This window comes from Stegodyphus dumicola, chromosome 11 (assembly GCF_044657685.1).
Source record: "Stegodyphus dumicola isolate Sdum_Otavi_A_Nest chromosome 11, ASM4465768v1".
NCBI classification, from domain to species: Eukaryota; Metazoa; Arthropoda; class Arachnida; order Araneae; family Eresidae; genus Stegodyphus; species Stegodyphus dumicola.
The window spans coordinates 93,777,339-93,805,192 of NC_140778.1; the positions used below are offsets into that span (position 1 = coordinate 93,777,339).

At 29.2% G+C, this 27,854-nt stretch overlaps 1 protein-coding gene across 4 annotated transcripts in view; it reads left to right on the forward strand.

Annotated features, from left to right (window-relative positions):
- tefu (Serine/threonine-protein kinase tefu) overlaps nucleotides 1-27,854 on the forward strand; it is a 240,355-nt gene that overhangs the window by 47,108 nt on the left and 165,393 nt on the right. For all 4 annotated transcript variants that reach the window (XM_085827007.1, XM_085827010.1, XM_085827009.1 and 1 more), the window contains 12 exons: nucleotides 4,148-4,348; nucleotides 4,557-4,664; nucleotides 4,937-5,062; nucleotides 6,314-6,426; nucleotides 8,920-9,225; nucleotides 10,279-10,484; nucleotides 13,383-13,508; nucleotides 17,584-17,820; nucleotides 17,921-18,062; nucleotides 19,505-19,716; nucleotides 23,655-23,734; nucleotides 26,491-26,649. In XM_085827007.1, the coding sequence (XP_085683133.1) occupies nucleotides 4,148-4,348; nucleotides 4,557-4,664; nucleotides 4,937-5,062; nucleotides 6,314-6,426; nucleotides 8,920-9,225; nucleotides 10,279-10,484; nucleotides 13,383-13,508; nucleotides 17,584-17,820; nucleotides 17,921-18,062; nucleotides 19,505-19,716; nucleotides 23,655-23,734; nucleotides 26,491-26,649 (2,016 nt within the window). The remainder of the gene's footprint in view (nucleotides 1-4,147; nucleotides 4,349-4,556; nucleotides 4,665-4,936; nucleotides 5,063-6,313; nucleotides 6,427-8,919; nucleotides 9,226-10,278; nucleotides 10,485-13,382; nucleotides 13,509-17,583; nucleotides 17,821-17,920; nucleotides 18,063-19,504; nucleotides 19,717-23,654; nucleotides 23,735-26,490; nucleotides 26,650-27,854) is intronic.

Genomic DNA, 27,854 nt, shown 5'->3' on the forward strand with positions numbered 1-27,854 from the left:
AATGCAAAAGAAATAATGGACTTAGTGTTCAAAATTTTTAATTCCATTTTAGAAAGTTTGCTTGAACAGCATCTCTTTCAATTGTAACATGATGAAGCACAGCAGAATTATTATTACATACTAATGTAAGGTGGCCAAGTTGAAACAAATTCCGGCAATGATTTTGTTATTTCTTAACTGAGATAAAAAAAAAAAAAATTTCAAAGAACCAAGATCAAGAATGCAAGTTTAAATGAGGAAACGTGGCTCACGTATTTAATGTTTTTAAAAAAATTTTATATCAAAATTAAATGATTTGAACTTAGAATTGTAAGGGGACAAACAAGCCAATAATGAAATAATAAGCAGCATTAATGCATTCAAACCAAAATTTATAATGCTGTTAGGATATTTTCAACAAAATGGTTTGAATCCCTTTAGAAATTGATCAGATGAGCTGCAAAAACATAAGAATGGCAATTATAACATTGAAAAATACTTTTCAGAAATTAAAAAGGTGATTGAAGATTAAGTCATTTTGTGATTTTAAAAAAGTTACTGTACAGTATCTGTTTTCTCCTTTTAAAAACCATTTAAACGTGAACACGTTAGAAACACATTAGAAAATGAAATTACAATTTTACAAGCTATTGTAACCTTATTAGCCAGAGAATTTGAGAAAAGATTTTTAAGAAATACCTCATTCAAGACGAGTATTCTAATATCTGCAAATTTAGTGAGCGTGTTTATTCTTGTTTTGGATCTGCGTTCTTATGTGACTTGAAAGTTTACTAAGATTTCATTCCATTCAGCATGGGAATGGGTATGTCATTCCCTTACATACCCATTCCCATGCTGAAAATTCATTATAATTTTCTGTGTCTCGTACACATCAAAGTATGAACACTTGGTTGGATATATGTGTATGCAAGACTTCCTGTTAATGATAAGTTAACAAAATAAAATTTAATGTGCATTTTTTTTTCTGTGGCTACTTTTCAGTTACTATTATATATTAAAAGCATCAAATTGGTTTTATATTTCCTTTACCAGTGTTGTTTATTAATACACAAGCTACAAGCCTGAATGCATTAAATGTCAAGATTTTAGTAGGTAGATCACATGCATTTGTAAGAAAAAAATTTTATTTTAAATATGCAGCTCTAACATTTGCTATATTGCAGTGGTTCTCAACCTTTTGACTAACATGTACCATCTAAACAAAAATTGAAAACCTTTAGTACGGCCACTACAAAGTACTACCACCACCACCACTCTTGAACAAAGCTCAGATCTCATAAATTTACAAGTGTTAGAAAAAAGCCTCAATCAAGATGTTGGGGTTTTAATTTTTTAATTTAATAGTTAAAAATACTTTGATTCTTTGCATATCACCTATTTTTCTCTTGCGTACCATCGGTTGAGAACCCCTGCTATATTGTACTTTAGGGCTCCAGAAACATGGGGCACACAGGATATGTTACTTGTGCTGCTGCAGTAAGTAGACACTAGTTACATGTAAATGCCAGATCAGTAATTCAAATTGTAACAACTGCTACAAATTAGCTTTGCTAAACTTGTTTAATGTGGTAAGTAGCAAACTTCATGGAACAACTGTTGTTCTCAAGCCCTTTGTCATAATTCGGCAGTCTAATCCAGTCCATTCAAACCTGATAAGGTGCCGTAATATTTTTTTTCGCCATTTATCTAATGCCTAGTTGAATCCCACTCTGGTATTCTTTCAAAAACAATATTTTTCTTGTTTATTCTATATAATGCATTCAGAACCTACTATTGTTTATTCTGTACAAAGTATTCATTGTGCAGGACAGCAGTACCTGTTATTGTTTTATCTGTACAATGTATTGTGAATATGCATACAATGCATACAAAGTCTAAGCATTTCAGAAATGAACTATATTTTCATGCTCCCCTACTCTGGAAATCAAATGGTACCATACAGTTGTGTCCTGCATGCTAAGTAACATGAAGCAAGTGAATGCTAAAAATTATAATCTGCATGATTTGTTTTGGCCAGGTACAAAACTTGCTATTGTAGTGTTAACTAAGTTTGGTTAATATAGAACCATGAAATACGTCTTCGTACAGGATTCAAATGTATGTATAACAGTAAGCTATATTACGCAACAGTCAAAATAAATGCGTATATAAATATAACTACCTACGATATTTTATGCCAGCAGATAATTTTGTGTAGGGAATATTATGAAGATTATTTCTGTAAAAAAAATATTTGCCTTCAACAATCATTTTGTTTATAATAATTAATCTCATACTTTAAGCAAAATTTTCAATCGGGTATATTTGCTGAAAATATTTAACGAAAGAATTGCCATCTTTACGAATGATCTACTTTTAGTCAAGGTCACCGTTTGTCAGAACATTACATCAGTCAGATGTTTATATTTGTGTTGGGAAGGAAGGGAAAACAGGTGTTGCGTTGATGCAACATCAGCAGAAAACAGGTAGTCAATCTCCTTTTTCACCCATTCCTTTCGATGCCCTGGTTGTTTAAAAATGCCTAGAACGAGGTATCTTACATTAGAAGAAGCCCTTCAAAGATTTTTTGATGAAGAAACAGATGATGATAATGTTAACGATGACCAGAATGAAACTGATATTGTTGTTGTTCCCCCAGAAATTGCAGAGGCTAGTGATGAAGAAGAAAGGAATGGCAATGTTTTAAATAATGATAATGATATTTTACCAAATGATACTGCTAGGGAAGTTGAAATTCACATAAGAAGTAAGTTTCAGCATTCTAAAAGCAGTTATAGTCATACTAAAAAGTTTAAAAAGCAGAAGACTGAAATCTTGAAGTGGATAAAAACGGAACTGTTAGTTATGTCTCAGGAAGAACATGAAGAAAGAGATAGAAGAGAAATTATAAGAGACAAAACACAAGACAAGGTAAAACTAGTGCACAGATTTTCGATTTTCTTTTTGGTTTAGACATTTACTCTCTTCTCGTTGAACAGACAAATATATACGCTCAAAAAAAAAAAAAAAAAAAAAAAAAAAAAAAAAAAAATTGCATTTGAAGCCTATATGAGAATATTTATTGGAATATTATTGCTTACAGGATATCATTCTTTACCTCAAAAAATGTATTGGTCTTTTGATAAGGACATTTCTGTTCCTGTTGTATGAGAATTGATATCACGTTTGCAGTACAGGAATATGAAGCAGAATTTGCATTTGACAATAGTCAAATTGACAATACTAATGAATTATATGAGGTATGAGGTATACCGTATCTAAACTCACTAAATATCACCACTTTTTACTACTGGAAATACAAAGTCTCTTTTAGATTTCAGATGCGGGAATGCATTATTCCTTTTGCAAACTCCTATTGAGAGTGTAGAATTAGTCAGAAATAGATCAGCAACAGGAAGACCTAGTAAATTCAGCATACAAAAACCATTGCATGGAGATGGTAGACATTTTATTGTAAAGTCCGAGTATAACAAAAGACTTTGTTGTAAAGAGAACCATAGCCAGGCTGTTTATAGATGCAAAGTATGTAATGTAGCTTTACATCATGATTGTAATCAACTTTTCATGCTTGAATCTTTCAAATGAAATAATCTGTATTTGTAAAAGAAATACAATGTATATTTTAATATTAAATTAATTACAAGTGATTTGTAGATTTATAAAACGTTATACAGCTAAAAAGTAATCCTGCACTCCTCTCAAAAGAAACATCACACGAGTACAATCCTACTCACTAAACATCCGTAGTCTTATTCCGCTGACGTAGGGCAAACGCAACACTCTCTTTTTCCACAGGTAAGAGCATTTTTTAAATTTTCAATGTAAATTTATGTTATAAATGCTTAATTTAATATTTGTTATTATTTTCATGAGAAAAGAAACATTCTTTGTAGTTTTGGCGGTTAATGGGTTAAGATACTATTTTGGATATCAGATTGCTGAATTTTATATTGCTTGTTTTTTTTATTTTACTTTTAATAATGAAATGTACTTAATGCCATAAAATTTATTTGCATTTTCTCATAGTATTGCATTTTTCTATTAAATTTTTTATCTGAAACTTTGTACTTGTAGTAATTATTAGCAGAGATTAATTATATATAGATGTTATAGACTTCTCATGTTTTTATTGTCTTTTAATTTACAGTAAGGAATCAATTTTAAAGCCTATTTTTGTTTTTGTGGCTGTGGAAGTATGTGCTCAAATTTTTCCTGGCTCTGTGGACTGTCTTGACATCACTCAGGCTTCAACAAGTTATGAAGTATCACAACCAGCAAAGAAACGAAGAGTTGAAGTTTGCTTTAGAGCACTTACTGATGATCTGACATCATCAAAAATTGAGCCATGGTAAATTTTTTAATCATAAATATGTTTGATACTAATGTTGAATAAAGTTGGTGCATGTGTTTAATTTCTTTTTTCATTTTATTATCCCTTGATTTGAAACTCTTGAATTAATAATTATGCTTCTTATTAGTACTGATTATGTATTTGATATCAATTTTATTATTATATTCTGTTTTATTTATTTATTTATTTATATTATTTTTTTAAGGCTTCAAGTTATATCTTCCTTTTTGGTAAATCATTCAGATATTGTGTCTATGCAAGACGCTGAGCATCTTTTAGATATTCTCATCGATATACATTTATCTTGCAATCAGTATGTATGAAAATGCTTTAAACATCTATGATTATTAAAATAAACTGTCAGTATAAAGTATTTGTGCAATAATGCTATGAATATTTTTAAACTGTTGCAATATGCTTCTCTGTAGGAATGTTTTTCTTTTCTCGTAAATCAGTAATTAAAAGATCAAAAAATTCAAAATTAAGTTTTTTACACCTGTAAATGTGTACAAAGATCTGCAATTTAGAAGTATTTAATAATTCCTGTATTTATGTGAAGCATATTATGTTTATTTATCTTTAAAGATTGGAAACAAAACGGTGGCTGCTTACATGCTGTCAGTCTTTTGTTCAAGCTTTTGGATCTAAAGATGCTGGTGATTGTTCCGAAGGTGGTTTTCAGTGGCAGCGTTTGTGGGAATTAGCTGTAAAGTAAGCCTTTCTGATTATTAACATTTATTTACCTCAACCTCAATTTTTTTCTGTTAAAACCATACCATTTGTCATTTGGGGGGGGGCATATTTCCTCGCTGCAAGACGTTGCAAGTTTGACTTGGCTGCTTTTCTGGATGGATTCTTCTTTACTGTTATGAATTTCATGACTTGAGATTTACCAAGAGGTAAAGAAGTAGCTGTTCTGTTTTTCCAAAGAAGAGATGTGCTTTAAAAGAAAGATCATGTTCAAAATATGTTCATGAAAATAAAATGTGACTTGTAGCTTTCCCTCATACTGGAAAGAAATGTTTGAACATAAATATGGTTATCTGGTCCTTGGGTGTTAAGGGTTAACATTATTAAATTCTATGAACCAAAGTTTGTTTCAAATGAATCACAACAATAGTTGATTGCAGTGATTACGTAAGAGAAGTCTATGCCAGTTCTTTGTTATTTTATTTAATATTAAAATCGATGGATGGAACAAAATTGTGAAAATTTCTTAACTTAATTCACAAAAAAAAAAAAAAAAAAACTAACACAGGTCTTATTCTGCCCAGATTGATCCATTTCATCTGGAATTGAGCGAAAGACATGGGAGGAAAAATAAGCCAAAATATGCCAATATTGCACTGAACATTCATGGTGTGACTTTAATGGAAAAGTACCAAAAATGTTATGTTAAATCTGTCAAAGAAACAAAATATTACTTGATTCTTTTAAATCTATTATTGTCATTTGAATTCTCAAAGAATTGCAGTTTAAATCATAATCGTTATAATAAATTTAATGATACTTATATAATACATTTCATCAAGCTCTCAGAATTTCTAAATTTTAATGCAAATATATTTTATGTGCGTAAGAATCAAAATTATGTACAGAAATACTCTTTTCATATATTCTTTGTATTGTTTCAACATAGTAAAGTATTATGAATTGTCTTTCAATATGTACTTCTATTTCATACATATTTTTCTTCTAAATTTCAAAATTTCTTTGAAGTTAGTTACTTATTCTGAGATCTAATGCATAATGTATTGTCAAATTTTTAAATTTACCTAAATGTGCATGAAATGTATCACTGTTAATATTTTTTATATTGATCTTACATTATACTTTATCATAATATGCATAAAAATGTTATATTAAGAGAAATATTGTTATTATGTTTTAATAATCTGATTATTTCAAGGTATATTATATATTTGATTGAAAAATAGAATAAATGTATACATCTATTTTTAGATCTGTTGCTCTTATGCATCAGTGCCAAGAAGCTGGACATAAGCTGTTAACAGCACTACTGTTCTATAAACTGGCTGTACCTAAGGCTGAGTTTTACACTCTCTATGCTCCAGGTAAAAGATAACTATGTAGCATTGTTTATATTTTAAACTATAGTATGAATCTTACTGAAGAGATAGAAAATTCTGTAATAAATTTAAAGTCTTATGTTTAAAACTTCACTCTGTAACATTCTGATCATATCAAATAACTTCCAGATTTTTGGTAAATTATGAATTCCTTGTATTACCTATAGAAATAGTAGGCTTTTGATATTTTATAACAATATTTGAAAGTAACCATTAACTGTGATTGCATTACACATTTGCTGCTGATCACGCACAGGGGTGTACTGAAGAGGCAATCATGCTCGTGGAATGGAGTGATGTCTCAGGTGCCAGTCATATGCCGGCACGGAATAAGTAACGTGCCATTGTTTATTTTCAAGATTAGTGGGCATTGTGTTTTGGACATATATGCTGGTATTGGCGTAGTGTGATGGTTAAAAACTAGTTGTAAATGTATGTGGTTTGGAATGGAAACAATGTTTCATTTTGCGCAAAGACTATAAACGAATAACATTCTGACATATATTGTTTGCATTAATATAATTGTACTAGCTTGTAACAAATTCATTTGCAATATATATATTTGTTTGTTATATAGTTTCATACCAAAATAATGCATATTGTTGCTCATTTTGATTCACTTTTAAATGCCATGTGCCAGCATGTAATGCAGCACTGCAGAAGTAATATTACCTCTAGTGCTGATCACACGTTGGCATGTAGTAAAAAAATTCTATGCTTACAGGCTTAGTAATTAGTGTGGTACACATAATGAACTGTTATTACCTCTTTTAAATCATATTTCTTATAATAAGCTGGCATATGGGTGCAATCTATTTCTATGACACAACATTAACTATCAATACAACCTCACATGACCAGCAGCAAATGTGTTAAGCGTTGATTATTATGTATAGTTTGTATCTGTCTTTGTGTAAATGAAAGTATAAGATGAAATTTAATAAGTTACTGTAAAGGCTTTTATTGTGATTCGTGGTGGTTGGGGGTCAAAGCCTCCCCCTCAAAAAAGAACAAAAATACTAAGCTATCATGTTCCATGGCTGTTTTTGACTGCAAATTAATGGAGTTTATTATCTACTAATTTTATTTAAAATGAAAAATATATTACGTTCTTTCTCAGCAGAACAAATAATTTTAGGGGTAAATGAAGGATTGTCTGCCATTAAAATCCCTCAGATGCACAAACTGATTAACTGATAGTTACACCAGAGTATTATTCTAATAGTTGCTCAAATTCTGTTTTAATTTTGATTATATTAATTACAGAAAAAATCAGTTAACACCACAAATATAAAAGTGTTTAGATTTTTTCCATTTTTAGAGAACATGCTCAAAGCAATTTACTGTAGAGACAGACATATGCAGCAAATTTATACTTCTAATGATGTAATGAACTTTTTGTCATTTGTTAATTTGTCATTAGAATGAGGTATAAGTTTTCCAAACCTGAGAAATATACCTGTTATGTTAGTTATTAAATTTTCGAAGATGGAAGCATGAGAGATCCATAACACCTTCACTGGGATTTGAACTCAGGAATTTCTGATGAACTATGTTTTTCTATTACACCACAGAGGCATATGGTGAGAAGGGAAATTCTTACATTCTTCCTCACTTAAATATATATCTTACATTCTTCCTCACTTAAATGGCAACTGAGAAGGAGGGGACCCATTCACCAAAGACTGGCCATGGCGAATTCTCGTCTACCACTTTTACTTCAGGTGTCATTGTAGAGTCATATTTCAGAGCAGATGTGAAAATGTGCAATGCCCTAACCAGGATACTAAGTCTGAACCTCCTGATTGCTAGCCAGACGTGCTTCGAGTTACGTCCTGAAGGCACATGTTAAGGAGGAAGAAAATGCCATACAATTTCAAAAAACAAAGAATGAAAGCTACAAAAACCTTTTTCAGATTATACTTACTTTGAAAATGAGAACACTATTATAAGAGAGATGAACAATGCATTGAATGTAACAGTAATTACTGCACACTTTGGCATATGTCTGTCTATAGAAAACTGTTTGGCACTTTCTATTTTATAATAGAAATCATCCAATTTTTTTATATACATATAGCAAATCTTATGCACAAATAGTTACATAAAAATATTTAGATATCTTTATTAATTGCCAATTGTTTGATGTAATTTAAAAAAATTAATAGTACTTTTCAGTGCAATTTTATGACTTATGTTTTATGAATTAATTTTATGAATTATGTTTCTCTAGTTTGTAGAATATTTGAAAGTTTTATTCTTGTGCTTTTTATTTCTTAAAGTTAAAAATCATGAAATGCTTAAACATTTAGTTTGTAATTTTATTGGTTTAACATGATAGGTAATAATTTATTGATTTTACATAACAGAAGATAATTATTTTACATCAGCGGTAATTTAATCCATATATGCAATCAATATTGCAAATCATGTACAGCCATCACGTACATGAGCAAACATTTTTCTTTTTTGTTACAGGTTCCAGTAATCCAGTAACGAGTGCATCTTTGAGATCACTGAAAACATTTTTAGAAAAATATCCTGCTTCATATACTGCACATTCCATGTATTATAACAACAGTGTTTCTTCGATGGGAAATGGAACTTTTGAAAATCAAATTATGGAGTGGTTATTTTCAAGGAAAAATGATGACAATTCTCCTTTCCAAGTTCTTTCTAATGATGATATGCCAACTTTGGAAGCATTTGCAGAAGTTGCAGCATTACTTTGCTTGAGGAATAATGGAAGTCATTGCAGTTTAGAAGTTTCTAGTGAAAAATTGGGTAACTATGAAATTTTAGAATGTATATTTATTGTCTCTTTATTTTTCTTGGGGGTGATTAATTATAGTGTCTGTTTTCAGCTTAAAGTTATTGAGATTTAGGTATATATCAGTATTATGACACAAAATCAGTATTTTAGTGACATAGCGTTTAGATTTTTTCATGTCCAATACTTAATATTGTAATGAAATGCACAGCCGTGGTAAGATAGCTTCCCTGCAAAGCAGGTTTAGGGTTGCCAGAAAATTGCAAGGGTTGCCATATTTGGCTGGAAATAGCTCATTTGGCGACAAAAATGGCAATATGTCATAGACGGAGAACATTCTGGAACAAATTCTTAACTGGCTTGGCCGAGAATGTTCTCTAAGGTAAGAGCTATATGCAAAAGCTATATAAACCCTGCCTGTACACAGAGTAGCAGTGCATCAAGAGTGCATCATTGATTGTATAGTTGAGTGCATCGCGAGTTGTAGCGTGGAGACTCTCGAGAATAAGTTGAGTTCCAATAATGACCGAACCGAGTTGGGAGCTATACTCTAGTGCTTTGCCATGAAACCATCTTCACAATCGTAGCCTGATAGCCTGAAGACTGTGTTGCTAATTGTTTCAGCATGTTTATTGTAGTTTTTCAGTATGTTTTTGGAGCTGTCCTGAGTAATACTGGGTAATAAATTGTGTTTTCATTCTTCATCAGGTGTTGTCATCAATCACTCCAAATACACCAAACTGTAAAATGTAACAATATAAAAGAATTTTTGTGATTTTAGTTAGAACTATTTTAATTGTGATGGGTATTTTATTTTATGTTCACTGCAAAATGGATTTTTAACTATGTAACATTAATTTTAACATTCAAAATATCTTAAATGTAAATCTCATTAATACTAGGTATTGTAACCTCTATAGCAGTGAATTAAGTATGAATGGATAGTTAAAAAGCTGGAATAAACTGTTTATATGCATAGTTACAAATATATATATATATATAGTGAACTTTTTATTATTATTTTATTTTATTTTAAGAAACTTTTTATTATTGTTATTTCATTTTAGAAAAAATTCAGTGGATCCAGTTAATGGAGGAGGAATTATTGCTCATAACATTTGACATGCCATTTAACCATAATATGTCTAATCAAGGGACCACTAGTTTTAATTCATCACCTGGACAGTTACTTCAGCCAGTATGGGATAAAATTTTGAATCGTTTCATTAGTGCTACTGAAGGCATATTTGAAGAGCAAATCTCTAATTTTCAGGTATAAAATTTAGTTTTTCAGGTATAAAATTTCAGGTATAAAATTTAGTTTAAATATTTTGTTTTCTTTTATTTGTGGATGCATTTAAGTGATATAAGCTGTTATATCTCATTTGTGTGAGTTTTTAAATTAGTACGTAATAGGTTTCTTCTAATTTTAAATTTATTGAACCACCAGTAGATATGGTGTAAAATAATAAATAGTCATAGCTGCCAACTTTCCTGGTTTTACCAGGAGATCCACTATTTTCATCACATATCTCGTTCTCGTGGTAGATCACTAAGTTCCTAGTTCAATGTTTAATCAGTTAATATTTAATTTTTTTACATCCATGTATGATTACATCCATGTACATTTCTGAATTTGTCCTCATAATAGTGTGTGTATTAATTATTAATTCTATATTCACCATGTTTAAAAATACTTGATTAAAGCTTTAATTTCCTACTCATTTTTCAGCATCAAAATGTAAGAAAATTTCGAAATGAAACCAGCCAAAGAATAAAATTTAGAATATCTATAGAGACCAATAGGGTTTTTTTTTTTTTTTTCGAAAGCAAAAGACTAAAAATTATGCACTGCCCTCTCCAACATTCAAACTCTGAACTTTCTGATGTTAGCCGGACATGCTTTTCAGTTACACCATGAAGGCATGTGCTACGGAGGGTGCAAATTTCTAACATTCTTATTCCTCCTCAACCACCTATTGAAAAGGTGATTGGGGAAGAAAGGGGCTCCATTCTCCAAATCCTGCTAGGAATATATTTTTGTATATCACACTTTAGTTTGGGTACCGTAATAAGGTCGCTGAATTTTTTCCATAGCGGGAGACGTAAAAAATGTGCAATACTTGTTCCTGGACTTGAACTTTGGATGTTCCGATGCTAGCCGTCCTGCTTTCCAATTACATGCTGTGGTGTAATTCCAATTCTGTGGTATAATTGGAAAGCTAGACATGCTTTCAATTACACCACAGAGGTATGCAATAATGAGGAAGAAAAACTTACTTATCTAATTCAATATTAATAAATTTTATTACAAATTATAGAAGAAATTGTTGAATGACCTGATTTATACACATGCCTACAATTATATTAAAAATTATTGAACAACCTGAATTACGAAGTATGAAGTGAATTTAATTAAGTTGGGAGTTCTTTTAAAATTGTACTCCTACACAGCACAAGAACCTCCCAGAGACTACAGATTTTGGGGTAGAATCTCCCAGTTTTTCATATTTCAAGTTTGGCAGCTATGGTTATTTGAAAATTAGGGGAAAATGTATTATAAATAAAAAAAAATATTGTCTAATGCACAAATATGAACCATTTAAAATATTAACAAAAGCATCTCCCTACTTATGCTGCTACTTCTCTGTAACTTGGCATGGTTACTCAATAAACTAGATAACTTACATAAATACAAAGCACTGTTGAAGTGGTATAATCTTGCAGTTGGCTTAAACTATTTATCCTCAATAAGCATCTTGTGATGAATTTGATGTGAAATTTTCATAAGTTGCCTTTGTGTAGGGAGTCAGTCACTTTTTTTTTTTTTTTTTTTTTTTTTTTTTTTTTTTTTAGATATGTTTTCCTTTAGCTTTTGGTTGAACTGGTGGCAAGAGCAACTGAACTAAAATTCAAGGCCACTGGAAATTTCCTAGATGGTATGGTAGCTAATAGAGAGTACTTGTCAGTCTGGGTGCATGATTTGAATCATGGGCAAAACAATGATATTTATGATTGTAGTTTCATTGCCAAGTGGATATACTTAAAATATCTTTGATATTAAAATCTCAAGAGAGGTATGTGGTAGGAAAAGAAGGATAAGAGATTTTAAATTTCCATTTCTTGGGATTCTGTGTTTCATAATTAACATGGGGCCTTTGGCACATAATTCTTGTTACTTTTCCTTTGTTAATAATCCTACCTAGTAGGAGGCTGCTGAACCAGTATGCTGTTCTTCATTTATTTCATTTAGGTTGGAGGAGATCTGGCAAGAAAGTTATTAATATTTGAGATAAGACAGTTTGAAATGGCCTGGTTTGTTGCTTGAATTGGAATAATAATTGCCTTAACTTTTCTTTTATTCTAATTCAATATTTTAATAGCTGTGGCAAGTATAAGTATTAAATTCCAAAATTATACTTTTTTTGTTTTTGAAAGTATTGATCCAATAACATTCATCCTCATAAATCTTTCTTAATGAATAAATATAAAATTTATCACAATCTGTTGTATGTAGATTGCTCATTTTGATGATAAAGCCGATTTTAGTTAACGTGCTTTAGAAACTGTATAAATTTGATTTGCATCCTTAAAAGAACTGTGTTTAAAACTGTAAAATCTTGATTGTGACTTAGCATGGTTTATCGTGGCCAAGCCTGTATTTCTGTCGTTAGGTATTAAATATCTTTTTAGAAAATTTTCAATGATGAATTTTTGTTTGTATGCTTTGAGTATTAATACTATTATATTCTCGTCCTCCGTTACCAACCAACCAACCAACCAATACTATTATATTAATATAATAGAATTATATCATTATTTCATTATTATATCATGAATGTAATAGAATTAACTGTTATATCATCTTTTATTGCATTATGTCGTTGTGAACTTACTATGTAAATTTTTGTAATATTCATTAGAAAACTTTTATGCATGGTTTTGTATTTTTATTTAGCTTTTGAGTAGATATTTCTAAATAACTGGAAAAAAAAAAACCAAAATTAAACTAATGGAATAGATATTGATATAAAATTTACAAAATATATATTTTATTTTTTAAATAATATATTCATTATTTAGAATCCCATCCTTACCTTTAACATTTTGTTCTAGTATTGTTGATTATTAAATGTAAAACTTTCTCAAAATCTTTTTCCTTTCTCTCTAGAATGCATCATTATCAACTTTTTTAAGATATGCATGTCTACTGTTTGAAATGTTACAAACATTTTATTTTCAAGGAATTATCAAAGAAGAACATTTGCAATCAAATCATTTCACATCATATTTGAAAGTGAGTTAATTATATTCATTAAGTCATATTATATACAAGTATAATTTAGATATGTAAAATTTTTAATTCATTGCTGCCAACTCTCCAAGTTTTTCAGCACACCTTTAGGTATATCACCAAATTCTTCAGACTTTTAATTTTTATCCTTAAACTGAGGAAAACTGAGGAAACTGAGGAAAATGTTTTCCAGCAATTAATGAATTATTGAATTAATGAAATTATTCATTAATTATTGAATTAATTAATTATTGAATTAATGAAACTTGTGGAAATTTGGTCCCCTCATTCCTACTGATTTTAGCATATTTTTTATTATGAAATTTCATTTGATCTGAATTGTCTTAAGCCTCTGAACGTCATGACTGACTTGAGAGTCCACTGCTAAGTTTATCCATGAAGTCATATGTATATTGTTATTCATTTTGTTTTTATCATATTTAAGAGTTTAATAAAAAGAAGTTTACTTCCCTGCTCAGGGTTTTTTAAATATAAAAGTGTAAGAAAATTACAAAATGGAATAACTCAGAATATCTAGTTAAATATAATATAGTTTTCATCAGAATCACATTACAAATAGTTCAATAGCCTAAATTATGTATGTGAAGTGGGAGTTCTTTTGAAATGGCATTACTGTGCAGTGCAAAAATCTCCTACAGTCTGCTGGTTTTGTGTGAGAACCTCTTGGTTTTTCTTATTTCAAAGGTGGAAACTATGTTTATTATTTTTTCTGCTATTAATTAAAATATAGGAATTACTTTATGAAATATTTGGATACATTTTATGAGAAATATAATTTATTTTATGATATAGGATAAAACAGAATTATTTTAGGAGCTTGATATTCTAATTAAACTTTGACTTATAGGCATATAATTTTTAAAATTTTTTATGACAAAATTGTTTATGAATAGCAAATGCATTATTTATCTTAGATGGAGAGGCATATGATTTTTAAAATTTTTTATGACAAAATTGGTTATGAATAGCAAATGCTTTATTTATCTTAGATGGAGCTTTGTATTGTTACATAATTAGAATGTTTTGCATTAATGTTTTCAATAAAAAATTATGTTTCCATGTAAATTAAAATTATCTTAATTTTTTAATGTAATGAAAAATATTGTGAAGCTTTCATGTCATTGAAAAGTGTACTAAAGTATTAATATTATATTAATATTGTATGTTTTTTTCTGGTGAAATTCGTCATTCACTCTTACCTTAACAGCAGTAAATACCCAATAATGAGTACTTGCTGCATTTAAGAAGATGATAATCTGCTCTTTGGTACTGATAGATGCTGCTGCTATTGATGTATATAGAATAAGTGCTATATGATAGATTATAAACAACCAGTGCTGCTGTTTGTTGAGAAAAATATTAATTAGCTGTATTATATCTTATAAAACAGTACAGATGGGGGTCTAAGTCGTGTTCATCTTCAGCAACAGCATAAAATGTAATAATTATAAAGTTATTGCTTTTTTAATGCTACAGCCTTTTACAGAATTTGATCAAAATAATTATACTGCCTAATGATCAGTATCACCTAATGATCTCTTTTCTTGGATAATTGCCTTTGATTATTGATCTTAATAATCTTAAAATTTTTTTCCTGCTAACTTAACTAAAAGCTGGCATTCTTCAATCACAGCAAATAAGAAATATTTATCATAATAGCAGAAAAGTGTTGGTGTTAAATGAAAGTACATTTTTGTGTACCAGCATTTCACAATGAATTTTATTTTTGCAGTTTTTAAGAAAAGAGAGAATGCATGAATGAATGTAACAGCATATTCTTAAATATGCTGTTATGTTCAGTAAAATAATTAATTCTGATTTAAATTGTAAATGGAATTTATGTGGTACTTTTGTACTCTCTTTTCTTTAATATAATTGTACGCACCTGTTTAGAAGCAAATAATTTATATTTACACTAAAAACCACACTAATAAAAATTCCGCAAAGGAATGGTCAAATAATTTGTTTGGAACACATTGCTGATTTTGAACTTCTAATTTGATTTAATTTCATTAAATGGAAAAATGTTTATGTTTGAAGAAAGTGATATCATTCATGTTCAAGGGTTCCACTTGCCTAAAATATCCTAGAAAGTCAGGAAAGGGAAAAGTGGTCAGAGAAAGTGGGGAAAATATAAGCTTTTTTAAGACATGTTAGGGAAAATTTGGGATTTTCTTTTTAAGATATAGAGCAGTTATTTCAAGTATAAGAAGGTCATGTTTTAAATAGTAAAGAATACATAAAAATTATCTTTTTTAAAGAGAAGCATGTAAAGAGTTACTGTAATCTTTATTTTTATTGCAGAAAGTATTTTAGCGATCTCATTATGAACTTATTAGCCTTCTTAACCTATTAGTGAGGTATTTGTCACTTTTCACTTTATAACTGTTCTTTTATCCTTCTGTTTAGAAGGTGCAGTTGCCCATCAGAAATAAATAGCATAGTTAAAAAGTTGTTATACTGTGCTGACTGCATATTTTAGTACATTATTTTAATTGAACATCCCCCCACACAATTTAATTTCAATTCCTCGCTTTTATTTTGAAATAACAAAAGAGTAATATTTATTATAAATGATGTATTGGTATAAATTCTTTTGCAGAATGAACAGTTTATCTCCGAATCTGAAAATTTTTAAATTACTTTTTTTGAATGGTTCAGATGCATATTTCCTATGTAAAATTCTTTCATTTGCTTTATAATAACAAGGATAAATTAAATTTAAATGATGATTTATGAGATGAAGTAAATTTTTGTAATGTTTATATTTATTGCAATGTATTTTGTAGTAAATGCATTAAATTATTCAACTACTCATATTATTTGAGAATTATTTTGTTATGTTTGGTTGGAGAAACTGTTTTATTTCGTCATGGGAAAACTGGGACAGTCTGGGAATTTAAAATTATAATTTCAGAGAGAACCTAGCATATTCTTAAATTAAATTTGTTAAGTTTTTTACTTACTGTTATATTTTGTTAGTTTTTAACTGAAATTTTATATTAATAACTTTTTATTAAGTGTATAATTGTTACAGTGAAACACCGAAATCTGGAGAATGTCGACTTTCACCGGTGAATGTCAACATTCACATAGTCGCTTGGTGTATGTCCGAAATATTTTCCAAATACTCTTATTTCTGACTTACACTGGTGAATGTCGACATTCACCATGTACTAATGGTGAATGTTGAACATATAAGAATATTATGTTTCCTTCTCCGTAATTCATTTAACGAAAAAACACACTTGAGACTCAGAATAGAACTTAAGAATATAAGAACTTAAAACACACATTACATTCAAAATGAGAAAGGAAAATAATAGAAGTTATAAACTTACCAAATTATGTGATTCAAATTTATTTATTGCAACAACTTAAACTATTATGACACTTTGAATTGCACAAAAGGCCCTTGCTTTTACAACTGCATTTATTTGTGGAACACTTCCTTTTGGAATAGCAGCGTGTACATATACTCCTATCTTTTCGACCTACACCAGAGCATATCTGTGATTGTCGACGTACACCGGTGAGGGTCCGAATGTAGAAGAATGTAAAGAAATATTCGATCTTTCACCGATGTATTTGGTGAATGTTGACATTCTCCGGTGAAAGTCGACATTCTCCAATTTCAGTCTTTCACGATAACATAATCATTACTAAAATTTGTGTAGTAAATTTTTAGTTAGCACGGGAAATATTATGACTTTAAGAAATAAAATGAATTCTTTTTTCAGCTAGTCTCAACTGGGGAGAAATTTTGTGGTTTCAGGGGGCAATGCAGAGAGCCTTTTATTTAGCTGTTAACTATTTAGTTTTAGTTTGTGAACATATAAAAACTAGTTTATTCAGGTTTTGGTATTTAACAACATTTTTTGTACTTTTTATTGTTTAATTTATAAAAATATACTGGAAAGGAAGGGGGTATCTTTTAGCAGTGGTGAAAAAGATGCAAGGTGCAAAAAAGTTTGAGAACCACTGCTGTAATTAAAATGTAGTAAAACCTTTCACCTCTTCTTTTCATTAAGGTTAATTTCATTTTTTTTATTTTCAGAAATCTTTACATGCTTTTATTGAGATATCAAAAAAGCGGGAGAATAATTTACTGTCTGATGAAACAAATCAAATCAAAGGCCTTTTACAGCACATTTTAATGGTATTTAAGCAACATTGTCAACAGACTGTTCCTGTTCAGTACCCAAACAATTTTATTGTAACAGTTGCAAATTCTGTTCCTGTTGAAATGCTGACTTACCTTTTATCATACAGTTTGGAAAATGTGAATCACAATGTAAGTAGGAAGTTTTATCAATTATTAATATCAATAAAAACTTGGTACATAAAAATGAATTTTTAAACAGATATTGATATATTGATTTTCTTTAAAATAGACTTCTACATTAGATGTATCCAATGACTTTTCTGAGCCAGAGGGCAATCTCAATCATTCCTTGAGAAAAAACAAATATGCGTTTGCAGAAGATGATCTTGAAGATGAAGTTGACAGTTTTGTTCCAAGAATGGAAAATAAAGGTATTTGGAAATAGAGTGTTGTTTTTTCTTTCAATATATTTTTTACATTATAGAATTAAGATAGATAATATTATTTTGTAGGATATGAAAAGTAACTTAATCAGTATGAGTAAATCAATTTTTATTTTTTATCTAAATCAAGTGTAAAAGGGGTTGGAATAATGCTCATAATTTGTCGGAAAATCTACAACAGAGTTTGTATTCATATGGAGAGTTTTTGACAGTCTCTGCTTTTTAGCGATTTCATCTTTACCAAGAATTCAGAAAGTATTTGAAAAAAGAATTTAATTAGTTTCATATATGTAAAATCTTTTTATCTCCAGTGCGCAGAACTGTGTTTTGGAAATTCTAAAGATATGCTCATTTTAAAATTATTTTGCTACATTATATTGAACTGAATTTTATTGTTTAAGTGCAAAGAACATGATATCTAATAAATAAAGGTAATACACAAAACATTAAAAAAACTCCCCTTTAGATATAATTTAAAATCTGAAACCTTTCAGATTTTTTTGTATTACCTAATATTATTTATTGTATTTTGGGTTAACTTATGAACTTATGAAACTTCAAAATTTTGTTTTAAGAGTTTAAATTTTGTTTTCAATCATGAAATAATATAGTGTGTCAAATAGGTTTCCCAGCTAGTGTAGCTAGTGAACTACTATACTGATGGACTCAGGTTGAAATATCAGAGAAGGCATGAATGTTTAGGGTATAGAGAGTATATACTATCTGTGCAGAAAGAAGGCACTCAAAATACATGATGAGCGAAAAGTCTACTTGAGAGGTTGTTGTAGAGGAATAAGTGTCTGAGACCATCATATTGCCATTTATGATGTTCTCCCTCAAAATTGGGGCAAAAATTTAACAGTTAACAAGCCTTAGTTATATCTAGTATATACTCAAGAGAATGCACAGATGCCAGCCTTGAGCCTGTACCTGTGTCTCAAGTTGAGAAATTAACAATTTTTACATGACATCTTTATTGCTATTTCAACCATCATTTAATTTTTTCCCCCTGATTAACTTTATACATAGTGGCTGAATGGCTAAAGTTAAAGCATTACTACATAGTGGTACTCTTTATTTCATTTCCACTCACTAAATAACTAAAAGAAATGTAACCATTTTTATAATCTAAGAATTTTATTTCCATAGTTAATGAAAGTATTGATATGCAGAACAAACTTTTCTGTCTCATCTAAAATATCTGCTTAACAATTTAAACAATATTTATTTACCTATTTATTCCATAATTTTTTATGAAATTAAAATTTCATGTTGGTGAGAGTAATACATTCTTTATTCTAATACATGTTATATTGCTATAGTATTCCAAATTAAAAAATGCATAATCTTTGTTTATGCACTTTATGTCATATATATTAAATGTCGTTTCCTACTTTGACTAGTTATGAAAATCTGCCTTTATTTTCCAGAGTCTGTACAATTGATGGATGTGAAAGGCTTGCCAAATAATGTCCAACAGCAGTTGGAATGTTTGGAAATTCTTGGAGAATTCAGCAGCTTAATTGATAGTGATACATATTTTGATGAGCTTGCAAGTTTTCCTCAAAATATGATTCAACAGATGTTATCCTTTATATCTAGAAATGATCAAGGATTCAGAAGGGTAGCTGATGTGCATTTGGTAATTTAACAGTTATATTTCATTTGAAGTTAATCAGATAGAATATAATAATATGACACATTACCTTTTTTTTTTTTGTATTATATTATAACTGAATTTGAGTGAAAATCAGGAGATTTATCAATCTTCAAACTAAGAAATATTTTTGTTATTACTTAAGTACATGTATTTTAAAACCATTTGAAATGAAATAAGATAAGAACATTTGATATGTCTGAAATCCAAACAATATAATTAAGTTTTATATCATGTGATCAAGACAAAAATGATATAACTTATTTAATGAGGAAAAGAATTTCTGATTAAATTTTTGCTGAAATAAAGAGCATTTCAGCTCTTTCCTTTTATAAAGTTTTGATTTTTTATTAATTAAATTCATGAAGAAATTCTTATAGAATATTCCAGAATTCCACCATTTAGAAAAATGTGTTGTAGTATATAAGTATATTAATTATACTTGTATGTATTTATAGCAAATGTGTCATAATGATATTTGACAGATTTATGTTATTAACAAGGGACATTTTGATGTTTTTTTACAATCAAGTTTTGTCATATTTTTTCACAAGAAAGCTTTATTACCAATAGAATGATTCAATGCCATAACCAAATACCAACTTTTTGGCTATTTTTTCACATAGTCACCATTTTGTCATACTGTGAAATGAATTTCATAAAACTATCTTGGTAAAAATTGGTGCCCAGCAATCTAAAGAAGTTCTTCACATCCTGCTGTACCTCTCTCTTCATTACTTCAGAAATGACCTTCTGATAGTGCTGACTTAGTACAAAAAAAGATGGAAATGTGATGGGTTAAGATCAGGCTGTAGGCCAGACAGTCTCTCCTATACAAAGCAATAAATATGTATCATTCAGGAAACAACTTTCAGGAAGACAGAGGAGAGACAAACAATCATGAAATAATGGTCTTATTGAAGGAAATTGTAGGCTACAAAGAAATTACTGATGTGGTGATATTGGAGAATAGAGTAGATGTGGCAGGCTAAAAACCGAGAACTTTTAGGAGCTGGTGAAATAGTTATAGTAGTGAAAGAGACTGAGGATAAAAATAAAGGTAAATCAGAAGATGGAAAGCTGGAAGACGAGAAAAAAGTTAAAAGATAACACAGTGAAAGATAAAGAATGTGCTCTGTGTTGTGCTAGAGACTTTCATTAGAGTAGTATGCAGTAAAATATTATGAGTTGTGAATAACCTACCCCTTATATCATAAAACTCAACATTTTCAGTAATTCATCACCATCTCAGACTTCATCGGGTTTAGTTTGTGCGACTCTTCTGTATCGACTGAGTTGATAAAGTTATTGAACATTTTTTGTTCATTCTCAGTTTAGTTTCTAAAGACAGAAAAAGTTTGTTATATAAGAATTTTATTTTTTTCCCCATTTAAATGTGATTAAAGCCTTTAGAAAGTCCTATCTAAAGATCAGCCCTTACGCACGCATGATTTACAGTATTAGATAACTTAATTATTTATATTCTTAGCATTGTTAGTATCCCTTTCATTACTAGTAGAACATATGTATCCTATCTAGTTGCGTAGTTCGTAGTAAAAAAGTTAAGGATGCCAGCCTGTATGTGCTTTGATGTAATAAATATTCCTTCTTAATCTTTTAAGTAAAGATGTTTTAAAAATAACAGTAAAGGTGTATTCCTGAATATAAATTACTTAAATCTTGAAAGTTCATCTTAATAAACTTCAGAATTTTTACATGGTTCTCTGTTTCATCAGAGCTTTTCTTTGACAGATACGCTAACACATAATGAATAGGCAAAGGAATCTTAATTTTAGGCCATGAAATTATATATATATATCTGTCGCAAAGTTGTTAGTCTCTCTTCTCCCCTATTTTGTGCTTCTTTTAATTACTTTTCTATTTTAAAAGCTGTGCAGTACAAATTGTTATTTCTTTGAATGATATGTTATGTTCAGCATAGTTAATTTCACCATAATGTTTGTTATTATACTATTCGTTAAAACATAATAAGAATGTCTAAAGATTCATAAAATTTCTAAATTTAAATAATATGAAAACTTGCCTAGTATGCATTTCATTTAGACCTGCCAGCGACCGAGCAGTAAAGTCTCTGAACACTGGTAGTTTGGTTTGAGGTCCGAATCCCGTGAATTGACTGGTAGAAAGTCCTCCACAGAGGCATCTGTCTCTTCCGTGTAGTGTCTTAGGGTAGAACATGTAAATAATGATACTAATACATTGTCTTTATTGCTATTTCACGCCTACATACGCACATGCAGAAAGCAGAAGAGGGAAAAACAAAAGAAAAAATGCCAGGCTGTAAATGTTGGTTGCATATTCTTATATACATATGTTCTTATATCCGTAAAGTATTCATCTGATACAAAACTTATACAAGGGGGGTGATAACAGACATAAAAAAAAATTGACTGTACTCATTTATTAATGCAAAAAGTTTTTCCTTATACTGTTGCAAACAATTTTAGTACCTAAAATATGCAGATTAAAAGTAATGATTTGGAATGGAATTTTTTTTTATGTCATTGTACTAAAGTACCTATAACTGTCATATTGTAGATATTCTGTATTGGAATTTAACAAAAATCTTCCTATTGTATGGTATAGAACTGCCTGTGTTGTGAGCACAGTGTTCGAGAAGGTATTAGAAAACATTGAAAGAAAAATTAAATGACTTCATATTTTACTAATAAAAAAAATATGCATGGAAATTTTCTTAAATCGCCATCTTAAAAACCTTTTTTTTAATGTGTTCTTAAATTTACATGAATTGCATGGTTAACTGGTTTTGAATAGCTCTTTCATTCTATTTATTCATCCAGTGAATAGATTAGATATATTTCTTATTTTCATGTAGTGTAAGTCATGTGTGATCTTGATGCACATTAACTCATTGTCAAAATTTGTATGCATACTTTGCCATTTGTTAAAAATATTAAAAGGAACTTTTTCAGATGTTTATTGTTTTTAGTTCATGGATTCGTGGCATTGCCAAAACTGAAAATATTGCCATTTGACAAAATGTTTGTTGCGAGCCTTGTGTACATGTAATTCAGTGAAATAAATACATAGCTACATTTTTAATAATCCTTTTCGTTATTAAATAAATGTGTGTATCTCTACTTAGCATTAATGTTTGATGAGATAATATCATAGCAGTTTTTTCCCCAGCTATTAGCTCTACCATTTTAATCAGCTCATTTTAAATATGAAAATTTATGTTGTATTACAATTTTTGTGAAGCTCGTTCTTAAACTAATAGGCCTGTTATTACTGCTTAGTTTAAAATTCATTCAGGCTTAACCTGAAATATACTTATCAAGAACAAATTACAATTTTTTAAAAATTTTCTTACCTTCATATTTTTAAACTTAAATGGTTAGAAACTTTAATGGTAATTTCCTAGAGATGTTAGATTGTAATTTGAGCTTTTTACATTGTAGTTTTCTTCCCTATCGATTTTAGTCTTTTTGAGAAGATTTAATTACATACATGAACATATTAAATTATTTACTTTAACAAAAGTCGTTAACTTGTTGCATTAAAAAATTTTTGCTCATCTGTATTAATACAATTAAAAATTAATTGAGTAGATTTAAAAGGGGGATTGAACTAAAATCAAATCAAAATCAAACTTAGATTGAATTTCATTTTAAATTAAAACATACCTTGCATTTTGAGAGATTATCTGATGCTGACTTTTCTTCATAAAAGACAGCAATATTTTTGTGGGCACAGTATGTCTCTTTAAGGCTTAATTTTAGCTAATTTTAAAATTATTTTCATGATATCAAAGAAAAATTTCTTAAGAAATTTGAGTATTTATCTGATTATTTTTAACCATTTTTATTTAACAACACATTCTTTAATTTAAATTATTTTGAATCTATGCTCACTGTTAATAAATTTAAATTTTGTTCTAGGTTTTAAAGTCTTTAAGATGTATACTTTTGAACAAGCAGCTGGCTGATGAGGTTATTGATAAAGTCTTATCAACTTTAAAGTAATTTTTTTATTATAATTGCTTGTCTTAAAGTAAAATATGGACTGAAAAAATCTAAACTGTTAAAAGTTACATAGACATACTTATGTTAAATACTTCTGCTGATTTGAAACTTTTTAGCTTTTTATTTTAAGGAAGCAGCTTAAGCATTCCAGAATACTATTTAGATTTTAAAATTCTGCAGTATAATTTTTGATACCCACATTCTTTTACTATTTGTTTCATTCTATTATTACCTCATGGCTGATTTTTTACAACTTATTTTACTTTTCCAAGGTTTAAAAAATTATATGAGTTATAAAAAAATAATTAGAATAGTAATTCAGATTATACAAGCTGGTATAACTCAGCATTAAATTTAATGTAAGTGAAATTGTGAGAAAAGGGCTTACTGTATTTTGAGAATGCTTTTTGTTTTTTTAGTAACATTGCATGCATGCAGGTTCATAATCGATTGAATGCACACAGAACAAATGATAGTTTGATAAAATTTATTTTTCCAAAATAAAAACTTTACAGTTCTGGAACTTTGCTCAAAAATACTTGTATAGCTCTTCACAATATCACTGAGTATATCAGTAGTTACATTTGAAACTACTATTAATGTTAAACACAACACAATGCAAAGTGCACCTAAAAGATAAAGCTTGCACTAATCTCTATGCACCAAAATCAATTGTGAACTAAAAACTAAGAAACTGTTGCTTTTCCAGTCTTATGTAGTTTTTCCCTGGCTGCCAAATCTCTAGTACCTTCCACTTCTCAAAATTATTGAAAGACATACAAGGGATGGATATGGTTATAGTTCCATATAGGAATCCATTACAATTATTAATTTACTGTACCAATTATAGTTATATAGGGACTGGACTAAAATGTTGCCAGATGGTTGCCAAATTTGGTGACTTTGGGAAATTTCTTGCCAAATTTGGCAAAAAAATTAGTCACCAAAATCATTGCCAACTTCGTGATATCTAATCAATTTAGCAAGTTTACTCAACATTAAATAGACTTGACCTGTAATCTTATATTTTGGGCAAAGCTTTGCCCTCTTCAGACTTTTCATGTTAGGTTATACAAAAGATGCAGCGATTTTTCTCAAATTATTTACATATATATGAAATTCGTAACAGTAACAAATGAAAATTGATATTTGAATTTGTACATAATAAACAAAATCAGTAAAAATTCCATTTAATGAAATAAAACCTATCATTTTCTTAAAATCATTAAATTTTTTTATTTACAAAACAATTGAAATTTTGATCATATTGTTCATTTACCATTTGCTTGGTTAAAAAAAAATTAAGAAGAAAATGCAATAAACCTTCTTTAAGAAGATTTAATTACATACATGAACATATTAAATTAGTTACTTAACAAAACTTACTTAACAAAAGTCGTTAACTTGTTGCATTAAAAACTTTTTGCTTATCTGTAACCATTCTAAATGATTCTGGCCTTCTGTAAAAGTACTTTGTATAAAGAAGAGGATTATTGATAGCAATTATCAATTTACATATTGGATTTATCCTGATCAAAGCTGCTGAAGACTGTTCAAAGAAAAATACTTAAATAAAAACTGCATTTTGTTTAGTAATTTCAGAAATGCTCCGCTCTTTCTAAAATATTCATCCACAGTCTTCATACTTTACCATAGTTTTGTATTAGCCATCCAGCAATCAAGCAGTGAAATAACTGAACACTGGTAACTACAACTGAGTTCAAATCCCAGTAAACCAGCTAGCTGCATGGGGATTATTACCCCATATATAACACGAATACAAGCCAGTTTCTCTTTAAAATGTCCTCCACTAAAGCATCCCTTCTCTTAGACAGATAACCCTTGAATGCTTTGCCATAATTTGAATTATCCAGTTTATTTTGGATTAATAATTTCTTTTCCTAAAACAACTGGAATTTAGTAAAGTGAACCAGTCATCTTATATCTTTCATCCATCATCTTCTTTTTTCTATTGTACTTACTGCTAATTGGAGTGCATTTTCAACAGCTTGTAATCATGCTATTAAATTTAGCATTTAATTTTTGTTTTACAGACATCTTAGTCCAAAGTTATTGAAGCAACTTAAGATCTAAGATTAATCCCTTAAGATTTAAAAATTAAAAATCACATGCATGTAAGTACTAAAATAATAGTTTAAAAATGAGCTGAGGAAGGTGGTTCTTTAGTTAACTCATAAAAACTAGTCCTGCAAAATTAACGAATATTAGAATGATTCTTGTTGTTTGTCTTCTCCAACAATCATAATAATGTCAAGAACAAATGAGCTGACTTGCTACCATTGAAATTTATTTGTACAGTACCTGCTTTACTGACAAGAAATAAAATAGTAGAATAGTTTTGAGGAATTGTGATAAATAATTTAAAGAATCATTTTATTTAATTTCAAATTAAGTATATATAGTAAATTGCGCTATGTTAAGAAAGGATAAAAGAAATGATTAAATACAGTTTTATATTAAGCAAAAGTAATTCATTGATTTATTTAATATGCAAAAAACTTTAGATTGATGGCAAAATTAGATATTTTGATAGTCATGGCTGAGTTAGGAAATGATCATTTTAGATCATGCAAGAAACAGTTGAGGTATAAATTATGATGGAGACCTTAAAAAATAGGGTTAACCTCTACCTATCTTGTGTGTGTTTTTAATATTTTACTTTAAACCATTATTTAATTAACTAATGTTTGAAAGTAGTTCTAACTAAGATTGATTTTGATTTTCTCCTCAGACTTATATTGAACCAACTGGGTAAGATGCAAGACTTATGTCAGGCTGTTCTGGAATTGTTTCCTTTATTATATCCTCATATTTTCAAAGATAGTTCTAACATGTCTTCAAATAGAGTTAGAAGTAAATTCCACATGCTTCATTTGCTGCGTGTCTTATGGTAAGATCAATACTATTATTGTATAGCTATGCTTTTTCCCTTTTAGTTGCCTTAAAATTTTATGTGAATTACATATTGAATTTAACCAAGTTATGCAATTTGTGTTTTGAAATTGTTTTTAAATGTATAATTTTTTATAGCATTTTTAGGCTTTTGAAATGAAATGAATCTAAATCTTGGTTACTAAAGATTGCATTTTATTTTAAAGTTATCATTGTTTCCTGGTAGAATTTTATTATTTTATTTGTAATATTATCAAATGGCATTTGATATTGTCTTTTTAGTTTTGTTTGAAGTAATTGCCATTGAAATGCGGTATATATATATATATGTAAGAAAATAAATAATATGTAAAAGATTAAATTAGCAGCATAAATTAATTTCCCTTCTCTATTCTAAAAATAGCAACATCTATTTGCACTGCGTCATTTTGAGAAAAATCTATGTCATATGACTCTTACGTAATTCTGGTGATGTAAATTGAACTAAAACTCAAGCAGCCAATAATAATTTTACAGCAGTGTTAACTATCCAATCAAAATGCTTTGAAAACCAAAACTAATTAAGACATTAAGACTAACTAATTAAGACCAAAATAACCAAAACTAACTCAGTCTGACTTAAAATTTCATCCTGAACATTACGCACTTGCTTTCCATGCTTTGGCCTAGCACAGGCCAAAGCGTGGAAACGCTTTTTTGCTACAAAATTATCAAAAATGTAATGCATTTGCCTTCAATTTCATAGTCATTATGGATCATCACTTCTACGTCATCCAAATTTCTGATTTTGAATCTATTACATATATATATGTGGGATTTTAAATCCCAAGCTTAATATTTTCCCTCGCGCGCTGTTTAATTTTTAGCCATTGACTGCACGAGTGAAATTGATAGAACTCTTGCCACTTTGCTTTAAGAGAGGAGATGTAAGGTGATATAGATGTATTAAAAGATGTAAGATGATATAGATGTATTAATAGATGTAAGATGATATAGATCTTGTATTAATAGATAAACGGTGTTATAGAAGCTGTATTAATAGATGAACTGTCTTATAGATGTATTAATGTTTCATTAAATGTGTTTTGTTTGAGTATGAATTGTGATTTCGAAACTAAAGAACCCACAAAATTGGTGTCAGAATCAGGATCAAATTACAGACGACAAATAGGGGAATATGAAGCAATATTGAATGAAAGAAGA